Source organism: Macrosteles quadrilineatus, unplaced genomic scaffold, assembly GCF_028750875.1.
Source record: "Macrosteles quadrilineatus isolate MER2022 unplaced genomic scaffold, UCM_ALF_1.0 Scaffold_6__1_contigs__length_79288215, whole genome shotgun sequence".
Lineage (NCBI taxonomy): Eukaryota > Metazoa > Arthropoda > Insecta > Hemiptera > Cicadellidae > Macrosteles > Macrosteles quadrilineatus.
In genome coordinates this window covers 59,997,916-60,024,386 of record NW_026542599.1, presented here as the reverse complement: position 1 = coordinate 60,024,386, position 26,471 = coordinate 59,997,916, and the positions used below count along the sequence as shown (strand labels likewise).

General features: G+C 34.1%; 1 protein-coding gene across 1 annotated transcript; it reads left to right on the top strand.

Moving 5' to 3' along the window:
- Positions 1-893: 893 nt before the first annotated feature.
- On the top strand, positions 894-26,379 carry LOC128997268 (repetitive organellar protein-like). Its single transcript, XM_054422887.1, has 24 exons — positions 894-972; positions 2,470-2,624; positions 3,918-4,044; positions 5,104-5,250; positions 5,927-6,091; positions 6,578-6,730; positions 7,806-7,988; positions 8,913-9,001; positions 9,980-10,180; positions 10,559-10,798; positions 12,205-12,403; positions 12,764-12,885; positions 14,763-15,088; positions 15,385-15,484; positions 16,471-16,594; positions 20,730-20,809; positions 21,317-21,423; positions 22,078-22,177; positions 22,369-22,477; positions 22,868-23,020; positions 23,622-23,818; positions 24,411-24,539; positions 25,548-25,844; positions 26,237-26,379. Exons 2-24 carry the CDS (start codon positions 2,508-2,510, stop codon positions 26,243-26,245), a joined length of 3,474 nt encoding a protein of 1,157 aa, XP_054278862.1. The 5' UTR covers positions 894-972; positions 2,470-2,507; the 3' UTR covers positions 26,246-26,379.
- The last annotated feature ends 92 nt before the right edge of the window (positions 26,380-26,471 follow it).

Sequence of the window (26,471 nt, the reverse complement as noted above, 5' to 3'; positions counted from 1 at the left end):
TAAATTTCTGCCCCCGAACAAACTTTTGAGTGCTCGGCTCAGGTTACTACGTCATAGTGACGTCAGATTCACCCAGGGAGTAAATTTCCAGGGGGATAAAATTCCGGCGACTTGCTGGAAGTATACATTTCCACGCGGGGGGATTCCAGATTTTGTTGCCCATTAAGAGTCTTCCTTAGTGGAAGCCATGTTGGATTTCTTCCCCATAAGAACAATGTTAACTTTGGGTCCAAATATCTCATCAGCAAATTGTCATATAATTATGGATAAGGAGTTAAATTTAAGGAATTGCGGTCCTCTAGAGATTGACGTTTTTTATTTCACAATTTTTAATTTTTATAATGAATAATTGATTATTAATTAGCTTAAAATTAAGCTAATTATTGAAAGGAAATGAAAATGGATTTTCGAAATTCAGAAACCTCAGTCACGAGTCTATTATGTTAAAAATACAAATTATAAATTTCAAAGCTATATCTTAACAAATAACGCCGTTACGTGTCCACAAATGATGTAATGTTTAACATTGTTCTTATGGGGAAGAAATCCAACATGGCTACCACTAAGGAAGACTCTTAAGCTCTGTCTATTTTCATTAGACTCCCAAATAAACGAGGGTAAAATTCCGCCCACGAACAAACTTTAAAGGGTTCAGGTTCATAGTACGTCCAGCGACGTCAGCGTACGTCAGCTCTGCTCTAAGGGGTAAAATTCCAGGGGGATAAAATTCCGGTGACACAAACCACCCAAACTCATTAAAACTGAAACCAGCTGCATAGTATAATCTCCAGACAGCCGTGAGACATTAGTTTGTACAAAAAGCTGTACCGCCAAACCTACTTCTTTTTCTTTTCTTTTAAGATATTATTTTCTTTTCTTTCTTGTTTTGTTTTGCTGTGTTTGTTTGGTTTTGTTTCATTTGAGCTTGTGTTTAAACCTTGTAATTGTGTTATATTTATCATAATAATTATGGTAGTTATTATTATTTAATTTGTGATAAGTATTTATTTATTATTTAACGTAACAATCTGCAGGCAATATTTAATTTTCCGCCAAATCGTTTTGTAAACCTAGCTTTATTTTGAGGTTAACTAATGTTATTATCAAAAGTCAAACTAACCTATTGGGTATACAATCAATTTATCGGCTGGCTAGGCCTTGGGCCTAGGCCTATAAGATACAGTATATTATAGGTTAGGCTACATCAAACTTATTTTTCAACCAAAAATAACTTAGGCTACATCTAAGTTATAGGCTAAGTTATTGTAACTTAAGTTTTTTTGCGAACTAGCCTAGCCTATATACCCAGAGTGTAGACTTCCCGTATCTGTTGGCACAAACAACCAAAGGAAAATATTGGGGTACAGTTTCCTGGGCTATGCTAATATCGATTGAAACTATCGATTCGATTAGTAAACCTTCATGCAATTTTTTCACCATCAGCAAGTTTGGTTGGTTAGTTTAGGTTATGATAGTTTAATAGTAGGCCTATAATAGATACCTATATTTTTAATGATCAATTATCTTACTAATATTATAAATGTGAAAGTTTGTGTGTTTGTTTGTTTGTTTGTGTGTTTGAAGTTCAATCACGCATAAACCACTGGACGGATTGGGCTGAAATTTGGCATGATGATAGCTTACATTCCTGATTAACATATAGGCATATTCTTATCTCAAAAATCCTTTCGGACTCCGCCCCAGTGGCTATGTAGTTCCCCATGTTAACCTTATGAGTATTCATATTTAAAGGGAATTTAAGAATTTAGTCAGCTGTTTCAACTAAAAAAGTTGGTTCTATGATATGGAAAAGCATTAAAAAGTTATAAGATTTACCAACAGGGTGCAGCACTATATATTTTTTGCATTTATGAAAACAGCTAATTTGAACTAAGCAGCAACAAAAAACTGTGATTCGCAATGAGAACTGTCAAAGTAGGATAGTTTACAGTTATGTTTATGTTTTTAATTTCATGAATAATTTGTGATATTTTGTGAATTGTTGATAATTTATTTTTCTCTATTGTTTAGGTGAAGTGGTAGAAGATTATGGCTATGGTAGATGTGTAATACTAAAGAATACTGTAAATTTAAAAAAGCAAATTTGATCAAACTGTGTCCTCCCTTATTGAAAACGCAAAGCTTGAGTATAACTGCAATAAGCATTTTATACTTATATTCCGACCCCGTACGAAGGATGGGTACTCTGCTAGTTAATCAATATTTTCAATTCGATAGTTTCAATCAACATTAGCGTAGCCCAGTTAAGAAACTGTACCCAAATATTGATCGATGTAAACGATTATTCGATAAGTATATCGTTTGGTTAGTTAGGTAAGGTTGACCTAACCTAGCTAACCGAACGATATATCAATCGAATAATTGATATTTTCATTCGGTTGTTTGTGCCAACAGATACGGAAGTCTACCCTACCCAGAAACTAAAAGGTTTCAATTTTTTTCTTTTAGACTTTCCAAGAATAGTAATTTGATATTTTATCTATGAAATGGATGGAAGTCCTTGTGTAACATTGCTGAATGGAGCTGAAATTAATTTTAACTCCAATGATCAGCATGAGGATGACGAAGAAGATATTGAAGAGGAAAACATGAGAAAAGAAATGGTGAGTCATTCTCTGTCAGATGGATCTAGCCTAGAAGTTACCATACATATTTTATCCATGTAAAAAAATATTTAAAAAAATGTTTACCTTAAGCCTACACAGCCAAATCTTTCTTTCCTCTGTAATGAATGCATTAGTCTAGAATCATTTTAATCTTTCAAACCCCAAAGTCCAAAATATTGAATATCATAAGTAATACAATAAAACTTTTTGGTTAAACCATCTATGAGCGTAACTCAACTGAAATGCAATAACTTGCATTATAACTTTAAATTATAGCAAGTCAGTGTTAATAAATCCTCTTAGTTGTAAGCTAAGGTGATTATCGTTTCTTGACAATAGATAATAGACAATAGATTTTTATTCTTTTGTGTATACAGATAATGCAAAATACAAGGCAAGAAATGTACATGGTAAAGATACATGGTGTTGAAACATGTTAAACAAATAAATGAGAACAATGACAAACAATAAGATATGTTAAGTTACCTACATCAGAATGCCTGGTCATACATAAGAGGCGATTGTCTATGTAGTCAGCTACAGAGTAACTTAGTATGATCTTTCTATTAGAAAATGATATAGCCTACAGATTTTTTATCTATTAAATGGTTAGCCTAACTTCTTTGTAAAGAATGGTTAACATGGTTTTAAATGGTTGATATTAAAAATGACACTGTTGGGTTTTTGCAAGCCTTGCATATGGAGTACAGTTTAAGAAGGTTAAATGACTATATCTAGTTAGGTGATCATGATGAGCATTTTGAGGACTAAAGTAATGAGTTCATATTTTGTCTAACATGCAGGGTATCTTGCAACCACATGAACAAACATTTTCGCATTATTCAGCATGTCAAAAGAAACAAAAAATTTATCATTGACACGTGTCCTATATCATTCAGTTTTCGGTCTATTTGTCTATATGTGATTTTTACAAAAACATTCATAACTCCTTTACTGCTTATGGGCTACAGTGTTGAAATTCTGTAAAAATGTTATCTTAGGCTATTGACCAAACTATGTTTGTGCAAAGTATGAATTTAAAAACTCCTGAGCTGTTTAAAAATAGCGGTGTTTTAAAATATGTGAAATAGGCTATAGTAAGTTTTATATGCAGATTACTTGATAACTTATAAGCTTAGTTTGGCCAAAGATTAACTGAGAAATAAATTTTTCTTCTTGCCAAACCTACAGTTTTCTCCATTTAAACAATGTTAAATTGATAAAAGTATTTTTTAACAATGTTCAAATGGAGAATATTAAACAGTGGAACCAAACCATGATCTGTAACAGCTAAAGGCACAACTGGAGCATGCTTTTGATGACTGTTGGAACGAGTCGGACCATGAGGAAGACAGCGGCAACTCGAGCAGCAGTGACGACGAAGGTGGACACCGTAAACACCAGAGAGCACAGCTAGGTAAAGCCTCTAACGTACTCAACGCAATTAAAATAACAATACGATTTACAATATTAAATCATTTAAACTAACTTAACTTATTGTTTTTTTTTCAGTCGTAGCCTACCTTAGTTTATTCTTTATATCAAACAAAATACAAGTTAAAATTATAGAAATAGTTTTTGCTCTAATTACATCTTATTGATGTTGGTTTAAAACCGGTCCTTAATCAAGCTAATCCTAAGCTACCGGTCCTTAAGAGGTATCTTTATAACTTATACATTTGGTTATGGTAAAGTTTGAAATGTTTTTATGTCAAATTTAGACTACTCCACTACCACTGGTTTTATCCACTGTTTACTGTTTTTACTGTTTTTTACCACTGTGTGTGTGTGTACTACTGTTTTTATGTCCTTGCACTCCACTGATGTGAATTGTTTACTTCAACAGTGATCAAATGCTTAAAGCTGGGCATTCACGAGAGCTCCAAACAGAGCGGCGCCAAATGGAGCTGCTCCGTTTGGGCTATCCGTTTTTTTGGGTGACATTCACGAGCACGCCATCGCTCTGCGCCAGATTGTTTGCAATATAATAATATATTTTAATATATTATATGCACTATATGTTATATATGTTATATGTTAATATATAATATTGCTATATATTATATATTAACAAAAGACAACAAAAGATATTAACAAGATATTAACAAAAGATTATTGCAATAACCTTCTATCATGAGTTAGTCGGTTAAGTTAGTAGGTAAAAAAAATTGTCATAACGTTTTTGAATCTGAAATCTGACCCTGTGCTCAGGTTAAAAAGCTCAGCTAAAACATAGCACTTAAGGTTAGTTCAGAAAACCAGCCGAAGCTGGAAAATGAACCACTATTCTTTGTGCATCATTGTAATTTTCAGCATCATTTATAATGTAGCCTATAATAAGTATGCTTAATCCCAGATTATCAAATTTTAAATCCAGAGTTAATTGACCTTACTTTTGAATCTGCCATATTGGATATAGGTTATTGGTCTTTAATCTCATAGCCTATTTTATATCTCAAATCTTGTTTTGTTACAGTGCCGCCATTCCGCAAACTCAGCAGTATCAGTGAGCGTTCGCCCAATAAGACTGTGGACAGTGAAAACTCCCTGTCTCAGAGTAGATTTGTCTTCTCTCCCCCTAAAATGTCTTTTGAGTCAACGGAAAATGGTGAAGACAATCCCCGTGAGTTCAAAAATAATTTGTATTTGAAGTCATTAACCAGTACATCATGCAGTGCAATAGATCATAATAGTTCAATAGGTGAAGTTAATTGTAAATTAGCATGCGCCCCACGTTTTTTGTTTAAAATCTTACAAGTATTTATTCCCTCAACATATTTATAAATTATTTTATACTTTTTAGTGCGTTTAAAAACGTGGCATTTTTAAAAAGCTTTTTTTATCTATAAATTTTTTAATTTATAAAGGGATTCTGCAAATCTATAGGCAAATATCCTTCTAACTGTATGCGTAGATTTTCTTGCGATGTACAGGAGCTGAGAAAAAAGGTTTTCAATAAACATGCTTGTCTATTAATATAGATATAGAATTATCCCCATATTAAATCTCCATAAAAAATTGAATTAAAATTTTTGACTTAATTGATAATATATTCTCTAAATACAAATAAAACCTGCACATATAGGACCGATAACATTTCTTTTGGTACACCTGCGTGTAAATCGGTCCAGTGGTCAAACTAGCTGTCATAAGCTTTGCAAAAGTTTTTTAATATATTAATTAGGCCTAGCTGTTTTAGCAGCTGTAACAGTAAAACAGTAGTTGTTATTTATTATTGTTAACTTATTATTATTGTGTGTCTAAGTTAATAATTACCTAATTGTTTTGTGGCTTTTCAGCAATGAACGGCCAGGGAGATGGTGAGTCTCGGCATAAACAAGTTTTGAAGAATAAACTGACAAGTGAAAATAACATTCAGTTTAAGCCCATTTTCTCAAATGGTTCCCTTAGTGAAAAATCTCATACTTCAATTAACGAAAATGGTGACAGTTATACTGAATCAGGTTGGTAATTTATTTTATTTGGAATTGAATTTGTATACTTAATACGAACCAAATACCGTATTCGATAGTTACAAACCCTTGAGCTGTATATCATAGGAAAGTCAGAACAATCCTGGAGAAGGGTTAATCATAAAATTGTTTTAACAGGTTGTTTATAGCCTAGTATCTTATACAATACCTAATTCTAATAAAAAACCTAACATTGTTGTCACAATCTATGAGCTGGAAATTAACTAGGCCCATCATATTGAGTTCTATGCTCTCAAGTCATTTATTAGTTCATCAATAGGCCTACATGTACTCATAACCACTTTCTATATTAGCTTACGAATGTTGTACCAAAGTTTAACCGTTTAAAGTTTGTATTTTTGATGACCTCTGAAGTCTATTGATTAAACCATTATTAATGTACTATTTATCCATTTTAACCTACAATATTCCTTTCTCTTAAAGGCCTAAGTTGAAAATGTTACTTTTACATTTCAGTCACAAATGGTCATACCAATGAGAATCAACCATATGTACCAGTATTTAATAACCCGACCATGGAAAATGGTGATAAGTTTCAACATAACAACTCTAACAGTGAGGTATCTCACGAGTCTATTGACGACATTGCGGAAGCCTACAGACAAGCAGGTAAGATACTGCTTAGGCTACTCTTAACTAAAATCTTGGCTAGTGATGAGTACCTATTTATCTTGTATGAAATACTAACATTGCCAAGCTGTATTTATCTCACTGGGAAAACCTAATTATTTAAATCTACGGTAACAGAGAAATCGTGATCGTTTTCAGTGGTGACGGCCAAATCGTTAACTTACCCAGCAGTCATCAGTAAAATTGAGAATATCTTCCACAGTCAAAGTAAAATTGTGAATATCGACCAAGTTCATGGGGAATTTGCTTAAGTCTTCCGCAGCTACGCTAAAGTCAAGAACACTTGCACAGTCATGTTCATGGCAAAACCGAGGGTATATTTGACGATAGCAACATCTTTTGAGGTTACAGCAAAGACGTGAACATTTCCCAAGGTTTAAAAAAAACGAGATTAGGCCTATCTTTTGCGGTCATGGCAACACCATCGCCTCCCACTACTGCGGCAATGTACCGTGAACATCACCTGCAACCACAACGAAATTGTGTATTCGACTTGAGCTTGGTCTGATAATCATTTTCGTACTGTATCGATCCTTCGGGTCAACTGGCGTAGCACAACCCGTAAATATCGGGACTTGTAGTCGCCTGGTACAAGGTTCTCTTAGAGACCAGGAGAACCAGGTTTTGCTGCCGAGAAAACCTGGAGAAATGTGTGAATTTATCCCCTGGAGTTCTGTGGCTACCTTGAGTTTGTTTTCTTCCTAACTCCTGAATATCCTAGGTTTTCTACTGTCAAACCTTATCCTCTTTGAGTGTATACTGTTTACAGCATCTATCTGAGTGGTTATAGTGCATACCTTACCTGACAATCTAAAAGTCGTCGGTAAAAACCTGAGAACAGATAGTAGGTTGTTAATGGTCCAAAACTGGTCCCAGCTACACATAATCGTTGGCTGAAGAACCAGATGTATCGAAGTAACAAACCTACATAGGTCATCCCACTCCATTCAACACTCACACTGCATTCATAAGTTTAAAATACACATGTAGGCGTGTATCACCGTCTTAAAAGTAATTTGTAAAGAGTTAAGTGTTGTTTAACCTTATTTCCCAGAGTACAACAGTGTTGATCAGCTACGAGTGTTGTACGAGGTGAGGATGAGAGAAATACAAGAGCTACAAGCTGAGAAGCTCAGAGCTGCCAACCACCAGCAGGAGATGATGCGACGGTTGGCACTAATGGAGGCAGAAAAACAAAGGGCCGTACTGTCTAGGACTGAGGCCAGCAAGCTGTTAGGTATGGTTATACAAGTTTGTTAGCCTCTCTATTACACGCTTTTATATGAAAAATATTGGTTTTTGTGGTGGCAATTAGTTTTGGTTCTTAGGTTGAACCACCTTTAAAAGACGCATTTGATGGTATGAGTATGATAACTCGTACTGTTATTGGTTACCTATGGAGAAAATAAAATAAAAATGTGAATTTAAAATTCCCATGTTATTCTTATTGAGAGTAAGTTAAGTTTTGTAAGACTAGATTACTTACGTCAATAGCTCATTGAATTTCATTTCATGTTTCAGTACATGTTTCGACACATTGTCATCCTCAGCTGAGTACTAGTAAAGTTTTTATTCACCATATGGTTTCGTCAATGTTCAATTAAATAAACACGTAACACAAATACGACACGACACGGAACATATACATTTAAAACACGTAAAGCTTTTTAAATGTATATGTTCCGTGTCGTGTCGTATTTGTGTTACGTGTTTATTTAATTGAACATTGACGAAACCATATGGTGAATAAAAACTTCACTAGTACTCAGCTGAGGATGACAATGTGTCGAAACATGTACTGAAACATGAAATGAAATTCAATGAGCTATTGACGTAAGTAATCTAGTCTTACAATAATATCTACAGCTCAGGGGCTTAACAATGAATTTAAATAAGTTAAGTTTACTGTTGTAGTTTGCTTGTTTAGTTGTTTATGGATATATTTGGATTAAACTTGGCAAATTTGTCCATTTTATTATAAGCTATTAATATTCTACTAGTTAATCAAGTCAGATTGTTATCTTTTCAAGGGCCCAGTCCCGTTGTAGTAGTCACTCACTAGTCGTTAGACATAACAACTAGCCTATTTAAATTCTAAATAACAATAAAACACAATTTTAAATTGGCTAAGGTTTTGAATTATTTTCCATTTTATTTCTAGTTGCATGTAAAGAAGAGATTGGAAATCTACAGAAAGAGTTGGATTCACAGAAACAGACTATAACATCTTTAGAAAAGGACAAAGCAAAGGTGGGTAAAACCAAGAAAAGTGAGATTATGAATGATAAAGAGTTAATGAAAAAACTTTAAATGTGCAGTAGGCCTAGTATTAAAAAAAATTTTCATGGATAGAAATAATTCACATTCTGATCCCTCTTCTTATCTTGCTAAAAGTCTCACTTACTCTAATAACGACATGCAATGGTGTGTAAAAACTCTAGAACTGTGATACGGCCCTGTACTAAAACAATTCAAATTGTAGGTGTCACTACAATTGTCACCTACAGTGTGATTGAGTCAAAGGATTTCACATTAACACTGCCACTGTGACACATTTGACATTATCAGTCTTCTACCAAACACACAATTCTATTGGTGACACTCTCTGGTGTCCATTTTGCCTCCTCATTAGGGATGGACGGGTCTGGAAATTTTCAGGAAATTTAAAATCTCGTTCTAAAAGAAGAAATTTTATTTTGATCATGATTTGTTTGAGACGAGTTAATAAAAAGTTTAAAACTCCTACAGAAAGTCAATGCAATGCCCGAATACAGGAGCGCGTTGTTGTTGCATTTCCTTTGCGAAGGCGTGCTTATTTAATTAATTGTTTACCTGTAAATATTACTTGATTGTTAGGTATTTAACAATGTTACAATATCAGATAAAATGTGCATTTCCCGTTATGTATGAAAAGGGAATTCCTGTCTCAATCTCGTCTTGAAATTTTATGAGAAATAAAGTCTTGTCTCGTCTTGAACTAAAGATCCAATCTCGCCCAGCCCTACTCCTTATACAAAGTGCATTACATTTTGCCTTAGTACAAAATAATTATTGTAATGTAAGGTTAATCACGTTGTCTACCAGCGATCACACTCCTCTGTGTGAGGACTCTTGTGTGACCTGGTAGTGAATGTGTTATTAGCAGAGAAAATATATAGAAACACCTTCTGAAATATTTTATATTTTGAGTTTGTAGAGAAAATTTTATTAAAGTGATGGTATTTCTAGAGCGATGATACGGCTGAAGTGTTGAGAATCCATGTTCAAGAGCTGGAACAGAGGATTGAATTAATGGAACGGTTCGATTCCAACAAAACAGCGGCAAAACATACTGAAGCCATCATCAAGGATCTCAGAACTAAACAGCAGCAAGAAATGAAACTGGTGCAGAAGGAGATGGACTGTCTGAGAACAAAGTTGTTAAAAAAGGTACTAATAAAGGGTATGCTGTACTACAGAAAAATATAATTATCCAAGCCACTAATTACCAAGGATAGTTCACAGTAAAATGCTGGTCTTAACTCTTAAGCACAACGATTTCAAAATATTAATCAACCTATCAAGTAAATTATACAGCTAGGTCCCTCAGGCATTTATTAAAGATTCTCCTCCATGATAAGTCAAAGTCAGACATCGGTGGTTTGACTAGTTGCCTACACTAACTTAACACTGTGGTAAACACTGACTTTCCCATTTATTTAATTGTAATGTTACTTCTCCGTTAGTTGCCACACAGACTGGCCTATGGTGACAAACACTTAAAGTTTTCCAAAAGTAAATAAATAAAACCATTATTACTTGTTGCAGGAGGAAGAATGTCGTGAGCTAGAGCGTAGAGTGGTAGAGCAGCAGAAGACACAAGAACAGCTGTTAGTTGACAAGGCTGAGACTATTAATCAGCTGGCCCGTCGTCTGGAGGAGAGCCAGTCACAGTGTGGTCAGCTGATGTCAGCCAATGTCACGGTGGAGAATGTGAAGCTGCAGAACCAGCTGGGCCAAGTACTGAGGGAGAAAGAAGAACTCAGCCAGACAGTTCGGAATCTCCAGGTGAACCAGTGGATGTTGAAAATAATTAAAATTAATGGGATTTGTTTTAGTTGTATTGCAGACACTTTCCATCACAAAAAATCAAGTTTTATATTGTTTTAGGATCTAGAATATGTTCCTGCTTTTATGAAAGTTCCTAAAACTTCAAGTGAGACAGCAAAACAATATGATGTGCAGACATATCTATTCTGTTTGGTTGCTCTATATTTGTGCTACTTGTTCTTTTCTTTCATGATTTTTTTATTTCCTTCATTACTATACAGGACTTCATTCTCTGTGTGAACTGGTTTTTCATTGTAGTTTTTCATCTGTGGCTGGGTTTGCGTACTTATCTTAGGGTTTAAGTAGTTTCTCAACTGGGTACTGGATCAGAATCTAGATCCCATAACGTCATGAAAACTTCTGTATGATGGAACATGTCAGTAAATATCCTTCATACAAAGTATATGTAATATAAATGTCAAGAATTGAATATTGAAAATGTATTATATATATTGATATTCGTTTAGTCCGCAGGTTTGCTCCGACGGGGGTCTATATAATATATTTTATATGGAATGATAAGTAAAGTAAATAAAAATAAGTCTAGTAAGTAAAGTAATAACACTTGAAACATATATTTAATTTACAGTTACTCTGTTTTAACAAGACGGTAAATATTTATGAAAGATGGTAGTGTTTCGATTGGAATATGCTGAAGTTTTTTATATGGAATAATCTCTTTTTTCTCATCTTAAATTCCTGGCTATGCTACTTGGAGTCTTTAGGTACGATGTTATTCAGCATACATTGGACTGAAAACATCTCTTAAACTCAAAACATCCTCAGTTGAAAATGCGTTGAGTGCCAGAGTGGACCCTTTCTAATTCAGATAAGATATCCTCACAAATATCCTCAAATCCCAAACCAAGACACCTGGGGTGAGATTTTAATCCTTTCCCTATCCCCCCACCTCTCCCCCCCCCCCCCAAAAAAAGGAGATTTGCAGTTCTTGCGTCTATAGACCCAACAATTGATACATCATTTACAATACAAACAATGGTCAACATCATGACGAGAAATTGACCTAGGAGTTTGAGGTTGGAAACAAGCGTGGGGTGTGTGTGTGTGTGTGTGTGTGTGTGTGTGTGTGTGTGGGCAATTGTCCGCTGAGTCTCGCAGTGTTGCCAACAAGTCACATTATGCCAGATATCATACAAGTTGTATTAGGGCAAATTACCGTACATATTTTATCAATAAAACCAAAGTTATAGATTGCCAATTTAAAAAAAATATTCATTGTCATCAAAAACATGTTTTTACGATTTCCCGTATAATATTCTTGTTAAGTTTTGTTTTTCTGCCACGTTGCCGGCCCTGCCCATGCTCTGTGTTACATCTTTAACCTAGCTATCTATGTGTTACAGGCAGAATGTAGCATTATGAGGTCTGACCTGACCCAGTACGAGAGTTTGTCCAGACTGACACAGCCTCACAGTAACAGTTCCAGTGATGATACTGACTCCATCACACAATTGGGAATCAGCAGCCGCAGCAGGCATACCAACCTCAACACAACCGATATGGTGACCAAACTGAAGGACGAACTCCACAGGGCGCTACTCAGTAAGTGCTGACTTTTAATTTTATTTTGTACTCCAGTGGAATTTTTATAATTTTTTTAGGGAACACGCCGAATCCAGATCTTATGTTGCAAAACAAACCTGTTTCTGACGTTAGTTTAGTCATTTTTTTAAACTAATTTTACAAACATTTTTTTAGATGTAAAGATTATCTCAGTTATGCGACAATAGGCCTAAGGGAAGACAATCACAATGTTTTTGAGAATGAGGATACGACTGCTATGATTCCAGGATTTAGTGAAACTATCATATTTACTTTTTATTTATTCGTTTTAAATAGGTCTAATGTGAATATTGATTGAGATACTCATGAATTATATGTACTTATCACTTATCATTACAGATCAGAAAGCTAAACGTTCTGAGATTCTCCGTCTTCAAGAGACCATCCAACACAGAGACAGAGAGATAAGGGAAATGAGAGATCAAGAGAGAGTATACATGGCAGAGATCGAAACTATGAAAGTATGCATTTATATTTCTATCATTTTAATAAAAGTTAGACAACAGGCTATAGAAGATTCTCTTAATTTTGTATAGTACAATTTTTTTATATATAACGCTGTCAGAAAATATTGGATTTTCTTGCTTTTCAAATATAAAAATTATATTTTTAGTTTTACTTAGTATTAGTTTTATTCAAATTACTCAAGCGGCCTACACCTGCGGTGGAAATTCCCCGCGATAGCGGTGAAATCATAATGATCTCCCACAATCAAGGAGACGTTATCATTGTCACACATGATCACGGAGAAATTGTAAACACCTAAATCAAGGGAATATCATCACTGACTCCCGGAACTGCAGCAAAATCGTAAACATCACCCGCAGGCCGCAATTACAGGGACATCATCATTTTGACTCGCAATCATGGATGAAATCGTGAACATCAATAACATCATGTTCCCTAAATCAAGGAAATGCCATCATCGACATGACACCCGCAACCATGGCAAAATTGTGATCATTTCCTGTGAGCCACAATCACGGGGACATCGCAGGGAAATCTCCCATGCGCCGCAATCACAGGGACCTCATTATCGTCACTTGCGATCGCGGCGAATCAATAATTAAAAAAATTAATAATTATTTTTCTATTTGAAAAAAGGTGTTTTGTCAATGGCCTGGTCGGCCTAGTGGTAAAATTGGCTTTGTAGAGGTTCCTCCACTTGAGATAAATCAGTTGATTTGATTTACTCATTGATAAAATCAAAATCATTAGAAGCTTAGGTTAAATTTCAAAAAATTGAAACCCATTATTTTATGCACACATCTTAAAAAAATCATCAACAATTTTACAGTAAACTTTAAAGTGGAAACCTCATCCAATAACTTAATATAGGCTATGCTCTCATTGCGCTTACATTTTTATTTTGTAACAATGAATGAATAGGCATTTGTTTATTTTACTTAAAACAAATATATAAATGAACATAAGTACCAACCCTATTTGTTTGTATTTTTTTATTACATAAATAACAATTCTCAAGTGCCTTTGTATTTACCAAACAAATAAAATAATTTTCTTATACATGGTTAATTTAATTGATAAACCATTACCTACATTTAAATAGTAAAACCAACCAAAAGAGATATTGAGTGTTTGTGTAGGAGCCTATTAGTACTAGGAAAAGGAGGGAGGTTGAAAATCAATACAGTAGTGCCTGGTTGTTATGGTATCAACACTATCAACAGTCAACATGCAACAATAGTGGTTCAGACTCTACATGTGTTCAGCCATGGTTTACTTTACTGTGTCTGTACAAAGTTAGTTGACCATTATATAGTTTCATGTTATCTTAAGTTTAAAATGCTGTTACCTGTTTCTCAGTGCTGCAAGCAGTTTTAAACTTACTGAGTAGTTTTAATTTTACTATATTGTTTCTTAAGTTTTACTAAACTTTTTAATGTTGTTATTGAATAGTTTAGCTATTGCTGCAAGCAATTTTGAACTTGCTTTAGTTTTTCTGGAAAACCCTCGTCCCTCACTCATTCCTTTCCAATCATAAATTTAAGTAGGATAAAATTTGACAGAGTAGAGTGAGTAATTTAAAATGCTCTGTGTAACGTCTGCAAATCTTTTACATTTTTCAATGTTTTAAACAATTCTTGACTGCTTCTAGAGAATTTAGAACCACTTATATTTCTTTCTTACCAAACAATAGTCAAAGCTGAATTTATTGTATAACACTATTTTATTGTTTTATGTTTTTAATATTTTGTTTATGAACAGAGCAAGTGTCAAAAGTGTAAATTGACAAAAATACTGGCAGTTAGCAAATTATAAAAAGTAATGTTATGATGTAGTTATTCTCTACCTAAAATGTTTAATTTTTTCATAGGAGCAACTGAATAATATGATGATGGAAATAAGATCGGTGAAAAACCAAAAAGAGGCCGAAAAAGACACAAATAACAAATCCAAATCTGAAGAAATTTTACAATTAAATGCCCAAGTAGCAGAACTGAACAAAGAAAAAGCTGTGATAGAAAGAGAGAAACTGGAAGTGAAGAAGAAGTTGGATGAACTAACCAAAGAGTTTGAAGAGGAAAAGAAAAAAGAGATTTCTGAAAATAATAAAGAGTATTTGAAGTTTCACGACGAAATTGTGTCCAAAGTCAGAAAAGAAATGGAACAAGAGGCTGAGTTGAGAATTAAAGAGTACAGGTAAGATACCTTCTGTAGCTTTGTTAGTGACTAAGACCAGATGTTTTAGTATGAAACAGCATGTTAAACTTTTTATACTAAAGTTAATCAAGATTGATCTTAACAAGTGTCACAGAGCGTAAGAATTAAACAAAGTAATCAATCAATAAGTAGACCAACGTGATTGTATGGTTATTATTTGTATCATTTCGTATTAGCTAGGTAATGATAAGTATCAGACCAAGGTCTGTTCCACGCTATTTTTTTCATAAGCTAACCAAAATAAATAAATACAATAAATGTTAAAAATGTTTCAGTGTTAGACTAGAGCAGAGTCTGAAAGAAGTGAACGATGTGAAGGATATGTATGTTTCTGTCTGTGCTGCAAAGGAAGAAATGGCACTCCAGTTACAGAAGGTAATAATTAAATAATTATATGTCAACTGCTACTTTGATTTATAGTTTGTTCGCTAACTTTGCCTTTTTACTGTCTTTGCCAGAGGCATTTTGTTTAGAAATGTTCTTTGATTTCAAAGGAAATGGTCCCCAAAAACTCTCAATTTTTTCCTGAAATATAATTCATCACTTTCACACTGATGTCAAAGAAGCTAAATGTCTTAAGCGATACACCAAACATTTTTAGATTAAATTTCAAAAATGCATCCAACTTTATTGAAATCTTTTGAGCAACACTGTGTTAAGACTTTGGCTTGCTTTATAGGTTGTGAAACAATTTTCAGTGTCGTTAAAAGCATACCTAATGTAGTCTAAACTCGCAGGCTTTTAAACCTCAATCCCAACTTCTTTTATTGTTTACCTGTGATGGAAAGCTGTGTTTAATCAAGATTGTGGTTGTTATTTATTTTTATTCCGTTATATCCATTGAACTACTTCAGTCAAATCTTTTCTGTCCCTTTACTTCAATTTTCAGACCTGTTTTTTCTTCTTAAAATCCTCTAATGTCAAGTGAGCTGTGATTGTCATGCTTTGAGTACTGAAACTAATCTTATATCTGTTAGTGTGCATTGCTGTCTTACTCCTTACCCAACAATGTCTAGTCAAACCATGGATGAAAACCTCACATTTCATTGAGAATGATTAGGGCAGCTCAGTTAGCCAGAGTGTAATTTAGGCTATTTACGATTGAGAGGAAATGGTTTAGGCATTAATTAAAGCACACAACAACAAATGTTACATTTTATGCCATTAACTTTTGCTTATTAATGAAGAAACTCCCTATGGGATGAAACGATAAGTTATGTCCAACACCATGTTTTTATGTCACCATCATGTTCTGTTACCGGTATGACACAAATCAATAAAGGGATTGTTGCTTTCAAAAGTGTGTGAACTGATTGACCTCTAAGAGACTTAAGTTACTAAAAGATTCTCTTGGCCTACAGCTTAGTGCAGAAAAAGATAGAAGTGGTGATAGAGAAGAAGAGAGAGATAGACTGAAGAAAGAGTTGAAGGAGTATATGGACATGAGGGATCATCTCGCTCGAAGAGTCAACACAGCAGAAAGAGGTAATTAGAGCACAACTGAAAAAATGTGGTCTTTTTTAGGGATGGACGAGATTGGATTTTTAATTCGAGACGAGGCAGGATTTTTTATTTCTTATAAAATTTTGAGTCGAGATAACGGGAAATGCACGTTTGACATTTTAACCTGATTTTGTAAAATTGTTAAATACCTACTGATTTAGTACAGATGACTGGTTAAATACAAAAATAATAATAATAGGCAAGAATATTTAAAATCTTTGATTAATAAACATAAGAAAAACAGTATAAAAATATAAATATGAATTAGGCCTACCTTATTAAAAATATCTCTTAAACATAGGAAACATAGTGATATCAGTTAGGATATAGTTCAACTTTGAAAAATACCAAGTTTATCAGTCTAAAACACCAATCTTACTAGTTAACTATCAACTATCAAGTAACAGTTTTTCAGTCTTGGGTTTTTTTTTAGAAGGATTTTGGAGTGACTTGTTTTGGCTATGTTTACAGTAGTAAAACATGTCTCACACTGCTTACACATAAGAGTCTGCCTTACCTCTGCTGTTTTGTGTAAACGCAAGGGTTTGGGGGCCTCGTGTTTCTGAAGGCTACACTTAACGTAGAATCAAAGTTAGGGTGCCATTTTGAAGAGGATTAAATTATCCAAAGTATGGTGGTTTCAATATGTTTGATATTGTACCATAAAGCCTGAAAATCTTTTTTTTTAATGATAAAGAAAAATGGCAATTTTAAACTGCTTTAACTTATTAAAGAATCGTTACTGAAAATTTCTAAAACCAAGGTCGTATGGATGGTTCTTTGTTCTTTAAAACCCCGTTTACTCATTTTTACTAGCATGTATGGGTAATTTACAAAGGCAGGGTCTGTGAACCTCTGCAAGCGCTTCTTGCGGCGCTGTTCAATGGTGCAACATAACTACTTAAGGCCCGAGCTGAGGTAGAGCATCATTTGCGATGTCAAAAGAAAAAATATTTACTAAAGTAATATTTACATGTAAAGAATTAATTAAATAAGAACGCCTTCGCAAAGGAAACACAACAACGCGCTCCTGTATTGCATTGACTTTACGTAGGCATTTTTACCTGATTTTTTAAATCTTGTCTATAACAAAATCTCGATCAAAATAAAATCTATTTTTGTAGAACAAGATTTAAAATTTCCCGAAAATTTCTCAAAATCCCATAGGGGTCTGCGGGTCCCCGATTTTTTCGGGTCGGGTCGGGCCAGCGGAAGGCCCGAGAGACCGGGTCGGGTCAGAGATTTGTTCGGGCCAAGATCGGGTCGGGCCAAAAAAAATTATTATTATTTTCAAAGTTATAATAAGTAATTTTCAAAGAAACACTCTTATATATATTATTACAGAGGAATTAAAATGTTAAAATTAGAATTAAATATTAAGTTTGCTCACGTTTAAGAACAAAGACACAACAGAGCAATTGCCTTACTGTCACTAGCCAGAGCCAGTCGTCTACTGACAAAACAAAAGCCGTGACTCAACAGTGCAAAGAAAACGAAGTCAAAAGAAAGACTATTTATCCAGAGGTCCCATTTTAATTATTTATTGTTTATTCCATACCTAGTTTAAAATATATTTTAGTATTTTATTTACATAATAAATTATAAACAAAAGAAATATCTGATATAGTGTACAGATCTGTATCTTGTTCTTTTATTTTCCTATTGTCCTTTTTGTCATTCAGTAACAAAACAAAACAACACTGCTGATCGTCTGGTTAGGCATTGTATGGTCACTATTTCATTTTTTTTTTAAGTATCAAGTATCAGCAAGTCTACAAAGAGGTTAGGCCTAAATATTTTATAACTTTATTTTATGAAAGTTTTCATCAGTCAAATTATTTTTTTCTTAGGTTAGATAGAGTTTCAAAAAAGATATTTCTAAGATCCAATACAATATTTAAAAGACACAAACTACCATGAATTAATTTCTTTATAAATTATCTGTAACAGTTTTATATTTTTGAATAAAGAAAATATATCTTTTTGTCTCTACTTCCTTGTTTCGTTACTTGCATTTTGTCAGCAATTGGAACAACCAGGTGGTGTAATAGTTGCGGGGGAGGGGGAGGGTCTATGACCTTGAGTGTCCCCGGGCCTGGCTCGGGTTGTGTAAGAGGGGTGGGGAGGGGAGGGGGAGGGTCTGTAACCTTGAGTGTCCCCGGGCCCGGCTGTGAGAGTGATTCATGGTTTTTTGTTTACATTCTACTACCCTTCCTTCCGAGAAAAAGACCCTACGGTTTCAAAAACATTGACTTACAGTATAAAAACATTGAGTTGTGTTGCTAATTAGGGCACTATAATGTCTCTGCTGTCTGCTTATGTTGCCAAATTAGCATTTAACTTTCTTTTGTATTGATTTAATATAATTTTCTATATATTAAGAGTTCCTTTTTGGGTACCTAATAATTGTGATACGAGAGGTCGTCCAGTGGTCGAAACTCGACCAAAAATATGTAATGTACTCACTTATGTTAATGTTTCACCCCACACTGTAAATAAAACATGTGATTGGAGTTTCTTCCATTTGTTTTGATTTTCTGTTTATATTTCGTTGTTATTTCGTTACCAGTATGGCAACGCATAAGATCCATGTAAATTTTTTCAAATTTTTAAACTCATTTGTTGCGCTTATCTTTGAGCCTATTTAAATTTATAAAGGGATTCTGCACACCTACAGGAAAATAGCTTTCTAACGGTATGCGTAGATTTTCCCTACGATGCACACGAGCTGAGAAAAAAGGTTTTAAAGAAACATGCTTGCCTATTAATATATAGAAGAAGTAAGATTGTTTGACTTGAGTTTATGGATTTTTAATTCTTTTCATTTATTAGCTAAAATCAGTTGTTTTAGGATCTCTTGCAATACCTATAACTGTGCCTATAACTGTGTATCTATACTGTGTACCTATGACATGATATGCAATTTTTACAGTCTTTACTATAACTATACCATAAACAATGTATGTGTGCTATTTTTACTGTTTTAGAGTTTTATAGTAAATTAGTTTACACAATATCTTTTCTTCAATGAGTTCTCCACTTGTCATGTTGCTTAGTCTATTACTATTTTAGGCCCTATAAAAAATAATTCCTATGTAAAGCTGTAGGCCTACTAATGCCAATAATAGATAATTCTTTATTTATGATGAGGTAACTAATAATGCTATTGTAAGTGTGAGGATTTGTACTTAGGAGGTTAGGAGGCAGGGAATGAATGATTCATATTGCATGGTGGAAACATAGAATTTTTATTTTCTTCTTGCTTGCAGTCTTGAAGCCAGTCCACAGGCCCTAAACTTGTGATAAGGTTAATTGATTTGTTTATGATCCTTTTATATTAAGTTCCATTACAAACTTGTTGTAATATAGCTGTTTAGATATTTCAACAGTTATGAAAATGGGAAAGAATGGCTTGATAAAAAAAATTATTTTCTTCTTTCTTGCAGTTGAGGCAACTTCTAAGCTGTAAATAAGTTATGAACATGAAATAATATACATAAATACATTTTTTCCCATATGTTATTTTCAAGTAATATTAAAAACACAGATAGGAGTTAAGAAAATATAAAAAATCCGGTAATTAATAATTTTTGGCCCGACCCGATTTTGGCCCGAAACCCGAGGACCAAAATTATCGGCCCGACCCGACCCGACCCGAACCAAAAAAGTCTGACCCGCAGACCCCTAAAATCCCAAAACCCGTCCATCCCTACTTTTTTTACTAGGCCTACCAAAACTTATGTTGTTTCTTAACAGTGTTTTATGCATCCTCCCTCTCGATGGAGTGTACGCTTATGTAATCTATTTCAGTATTTTACATACCGTGCCATATTGAATTTATAAATTTGTTGTGTCTAATATTTAATTTTAATTACAGAGTGGGTATTTAATTCTTGTTAAAAATATAGATAAAACTAATGAATTAACCTAAAGAACTTAATAAACTAAATGGACCTGCAGAAAGTATGTCCAATTTTTATTCAAGCCACTATTTAAACCTCAGTACAGTAGATCATATTAGCCATTAATTTACGTAAAACGTGTTTAGAAAATTGTTTAAGGTTATTGTAGGATTGGATTAGGCATTGAAGTACCAATAAAGTTTTTAATGTTTCAGAAAATGCTAAACTTGCTACTGAAATGGATAAACTGAAGACTGAACTGGAAAACAAAATATTAACAAATGAAGAAAACCAGGTAATTTCCTTTTTGTATTAGCAATCTATATATTAACAGGCAAGCATGTTTCTTTAAAAACTTATTTCTCAGCTCTTGTGCATCACAGATGCATAGAAAATTACTTGTAGATGTGCAGAATCCCTTTATAAATTAAAATAGACTCAAAAATAAGCACAAAAAATTGATTGGAAACTTTTAAAAATCAACATGGGTCTTATGGGTTGCCATGCTGGCAAGGCCACACCAAAAAAAAAGGCCGTAATGCTTGTCAAGCATGACATCACGATAGAAGACGGCAATGACTTAGTTATTTATTTATTTATTTTCCAAGGAAAGATCACAAGCAGCTGATCACAAACAGCAAACACTACGTCATTGCCGTCTTCTATCGTGACGTCATGCTTGACGAGCATTACGGCCTGTTTTTTAGTGTGGCTGGTGACGTAATAACAACAAAATATAAACAGATAATCAAAACAAATTGAAGACATTCCATAGAAGATAATTTATGGTTCCATGCTGTAGGTTTGCCCAGAGTGTGCCAGACTACAGGAGGAGCTGAGTAACATGTCTGTACGTCACACAAATGAGTTGACCACAGCACGATCACAGCTGCAGGCTGCTAGGGACAGGTAATCTTATCAGTTTATCTATTTATTATAAAATACTGTACACTTCTCTGAAGAAGTTCTATACCAATACTCTCCAATATCCTCTGTATAATAAGTAAGTTTAAGTGAGTCGGTGGCTCAGTCGGTAGCGTCGCGGACTTCGGGCCCAAGGCAGCGATGTCGTGGGTTCGGATCCTGGTCACTGCCGATAACATTTTATTTGCTGTAAACGATCCACGCACGGGCGCTTAGTCTATGTGAACGGGCAAATGCAAGGTTAAAAGAGGCCGCCAACCTCTTTAAAAAAAAAAAGAAAAAAAAGTAAGCTCTTGTATTTTCACGATACAAGTAATGTAGGCTACTCTATGATCCATTGAAGAGTTTCCATGGTCTATCTATGAAAATATTCAATACAGTAATTTAATATGCATGCTTCTCTGAAAATATTCTAATAATGTTTGATCCTTTCAAGAATTTCTATTCTAGGATCAAGGATGATAATTAATTGTGTATGCATAAGCTCCAAGAGTCTTTCTCAGGTATACTAGCTTAATGTTATCCATTTCCCAAAAAATCCATTGTCAGCTACATTTCCCTTTTAAAAAATTGTTCATGTAAACTTGATGATTTGTTGTCAATATCTGATTGTTTTGTTGATAGACATTGGTTTTCCAGATTGTTACAGCTGGAGAAAACGGCTCGTCAACAGTTTGACACGGAGATCAAAAGCTTACGGCAGGATCGTGACTCCCTCAAGACAAAGTGCGATGAAAAGGTTGATTAGATTGTTTCCCAGAAATGTTATAAGGCTACATCGCTTCTTAAGATAAAAAAAAAACAAGGAAGAATATTTGAAATTGTAGTTTAATTTACACAAAGCTCAAACTCATATTATTTTAAATATTATGTTTTGTAAAATAGTGAATTAATCAATACGTAATAAATAATATTTTTACATAATTTCAGGAGAACCAGATAAAAAAACTGATTGAGAGTCGAAAACGAACACCTACAACTACCAGCTGTGCAACACAAACAGACGTGATGTTTGTGGAACAAACAACAGAAGACAAAGGTAAAGACTAAAGAGGTGTTGATTTTGTTGAAAATGTTGAGCAAAACCGTTTACCTACCAGTGCATCTATAGTTTTGTAGGATGAGTAGGGTGCCTAAATCTTCTCAATCTTATTCCCATTATTTTATTGCATGTATTTGAGGTCTTACATTTTTAAGAGTTCAGAAAACACAATACACCACTCTTGTAATGTTACTGTGATATTTGATCACTTAAAAGTGAAAAGTTTTTCATTTGATAGACTACACTGTTTTCATTTTCGGTTTTATATTTTGGTTTTTAAGATTCTAGCTTAGTGTTATTCTTCTCTTGAGGTTAGTGTTCCTTCTGTTAATACAATTTATAAAAAAGTACAAGGTATAAGTAGGAAAAACATTTGATATTTTTCAGGAGTGCTTGAAGGGGTAGAAAAGAGACTCAGAGAAGAGTTTGAACATAATCTTGCAGTTTTGGAGAAAGCCCATCAAGAAGCTGTTGTAGCTTCAAGAAACCAACACAAACAGGAAATTGAGAGATTACAACAGGAACATCAACATATGCTTGGTAAGGTATTTCGTTACGGATCAGTTTAAACAAGCCAAAATAAAAAATATCTGTATATCTTTGGGTTAATTTAATATATTCACTTATTGCATTGGTTAAAAAGTCTCAAAAGGTGAATGTAGTCTTTTCCAATGCATGGTTTCAATCATATCTTGTTTTAGGGTACCTTCTTAAGACGGTGACACAATGTTCCATTATATGATCTTGCTGGTTTATATACTCATGTAAAAGTAAAAGTTAAGTTACAGCCCTTCACATCCATCCATGGTTTCATCAAAACCAGACCACAATTTCTTGAGTTATTCTGTTGAACATGTACACAAATTTGAACGAATACTGTTTTTGTCCTCTGGATTAAATCAATCTCTGGCCTAGGTGTGACCGTACCACACCTAAAGTAATAGCTTCTTTTCTAAAAGGGAGAGTTCGCTAAAATTAGTGAAAGGATTTAAGTTTTGTGGGTCCTGATTAAAAATATCAGGACCAACAAAACTTAACCTAAAAACGGACGTTTGTTTCTGAGACAGCCATTTTGAACGTGAAATAGAATATAATACTCATATTTTGCACTCTTCAGTCACTGTCACTGTTTATTCTTCAGAGGCAGAAGCGCAACTGAGAGTTAGTCATCAGAGAGCTCTACAGGAAGTAGAAGAGAGAACTAAGCAGGTGACCTTGGAGTTCTGCGCTGCGCAGATCAGGCGGCTAGAGGAGCAGTATATGGAAGAGGCTTGTCGGCGCGCAGACCCCAGCGTGGTTGGCGCACTACAGACAGCGCTGCAGGAACGTGTCGGAGAGGTGGGTTTGCATGAAGTATTGAGGTATAAAATTGATTTGTTTATAAAGAAATGTAAAATAAAACACACAAAGATGTTGAACTGTTGTTCCCTAAATGTTAGTTATTTAGTTCAAAACTGAAGGCACATAAATTGGTTTGAAGCTGGAAGTTGTCAAAGCAAATTCTGCAAACTCTCTATTTTTTGGCTCTTGATAACTTTTTTTTAGTAGCCTTTTACTATGTTTGGTCATGGGTGAGTAAGTTGAATCAAACAAAAATTTTGTTCTGATATTTTTTTTAATTATTAAATTAAAATAATAATTGGTTGTACTTCTCATCCTATTATGAAATCTGAACACTGTTTTAAGTTACTTATAATGTAGAAAAATAAAATGATTCAAAACATATTTTAAGAACTCACCCAAAGAGATTTTAATCCATGTAATTGAAAAGGGTTGAACAATGTTGATAGAAATTTAAGAAGTTGTTAAATTTCTTAAATGCTGAACAATGCTGATCAAGAAGTTCAGAAATTTAACAAACCGTATCACAACAATGCAGCCATTTAGTAGGATAATTATTCAGTATGTAAAGCCTTAGATGTTTGTCTAGGTGAAGAAGTTAAAAGAGAGGTTGGCATCACTGCAAGACGAGCACCAGAAACAGTTGGCCACACTGCAACAACAGATAGAGGCTGACAGAAACAGAACGACCCAGCTGATGGTACAGTGGTCTCAGGAGGTGGGTGTTGTTTGTTTTTGTTTAAGATTTTTCTTGCAAAGAATCTTACTTCATTCCGTTATATGAAGTGCCCTTCCAAAAACTACGGTTGGATTAACTTAGACTGTGGATGGATTAGTTCAAATTATGTAAAAAATTAAAATTTTTCCACTGATTCTAATCATTAACCCTATGAAGCAAGTAGGGGTCTGCAGCCAGACTATTTTCCTTGGGGTCGGTCGGATCATAAAAGTGCTTAGGAAAGCATATTAAAAAAATAATTATTGTTCTTCCATTATCGATTAGTAACATAGGCCTGTTGTACAATAATCCACAATCACGGTGAAACCGAGAATATCTTCAGTAGTCGCGGAGACATCAGTATCATATCCCGCAATCCAAACAAAACCGTGAAACATTTTCCATGGTTGCAGAGCACATCATCACTGTCTCCAGGAACCATGGCAAAATTCTAAAATTACCTGCAATCACTGACACTTTCTGCAATCTCGATAATATCTATAAAAATTGAAAATCAAGCCGCCCGCACACTTCTAGTGTTAATGACTTGACCTGAGCTTGGCACAGAAATTATTTCTGGACCAAGCTGATTTCCTCAGGCCAATCCAGAAAATTTTGGGAACTCGCAGATCCTTAAATATACTATGTAACTGTTGTTGTATTCACTGGGCAAGATAATAGAGACATCGGACTATACCATTCATATAGTGGTAACGGACAATGTAAATAATAATTAAGGCTGTTACTGACTAAATACAAAATTTATTTAAACTCAACATACCTTTTTGTTGTAAGTGTAATGGCTAAGAAGTATTATCTGTCGCTATTTAAATTTGACTTAAGCTTTAGATATTTTAAGAACTGGTATGTTTTATTTCCCAGACGTATAATATAAGATTTTGATGAGTATAAATTTTTAAAATTTAGTTTATGATAGTTTTTTCAACAAAATTACTGCATCATTCATTATTCTCAAAAACACTCTCATTCAACGTCAATTTGTTTCAGCTGAAAAACGCTCAAGGTGAAGTGAAATTGAAGGAAGCAATCATTGACGACCAAAGCTCAAAGATTCAAAAGGCGAAAGCAAAGGTGCAAAAACTGCGAAATCAGCTGATAACGACTAATCAGAACATAGAAGCGGAATATACCAGCAAGTGTAATCAGTACAAAGCGGAGTTTATCAAGGTGATGGAGGAACATGAAAAAACTGTAAACGAACAAGTCAAACAACTGAGAGAAGCTTATCAAAACCAAGTGAGAGAATTGAAAAAGGAGCTGAGGAAAAAGAAAAGCACAGAGAAGGTGAGTTTGGTATGGTCATAATACGGTGAACCAAACTGGTGTAGTGGTTAGAGCAAGAGACTTTGATCCTGCTGGTTCAGGTTCAACTCCTGTTGATCACCAATAGAAATTAAGCTCTGTGATAGTCCTGTGGTTGGACAACTAAAGCTATCCGTCTTTAGACCATGGTATATTTATTAAATAGAATATAACAAACAATTCTAGAGTAAGTTGAGGAGTTTTGTGACATATTTGATTAGAAATGTATGGATACAAAATAAATTAAAGAAGCATTTTTTTTACCTATTTAACTTTTTTTAGGAGTGTCACAAATGTAATAATTATTTCACTTTCAATCATTTACTTTCTACAATAGTACCACAATTTTACCTCTTTGGTTTGTTATGTTTCAGATTGTATAAGCTGCATTCAAAAAGTGCTATTATTAGTTGTAAGAATTTAACAAGTTTCCCTTCAACTGTGATCAAGACCATTTCTGAGAAATGTGCCTTTTAATCATTTTAATATGTTAATACTTTAGGACTTATATTTGTGAATAAAGTGTATTTTGTATAAACTTGTCTTATCAGTGAAAGACCCTATGAAAACCCTATTCCTATTTTCATTACTACATTGTTGGCCTAGGAA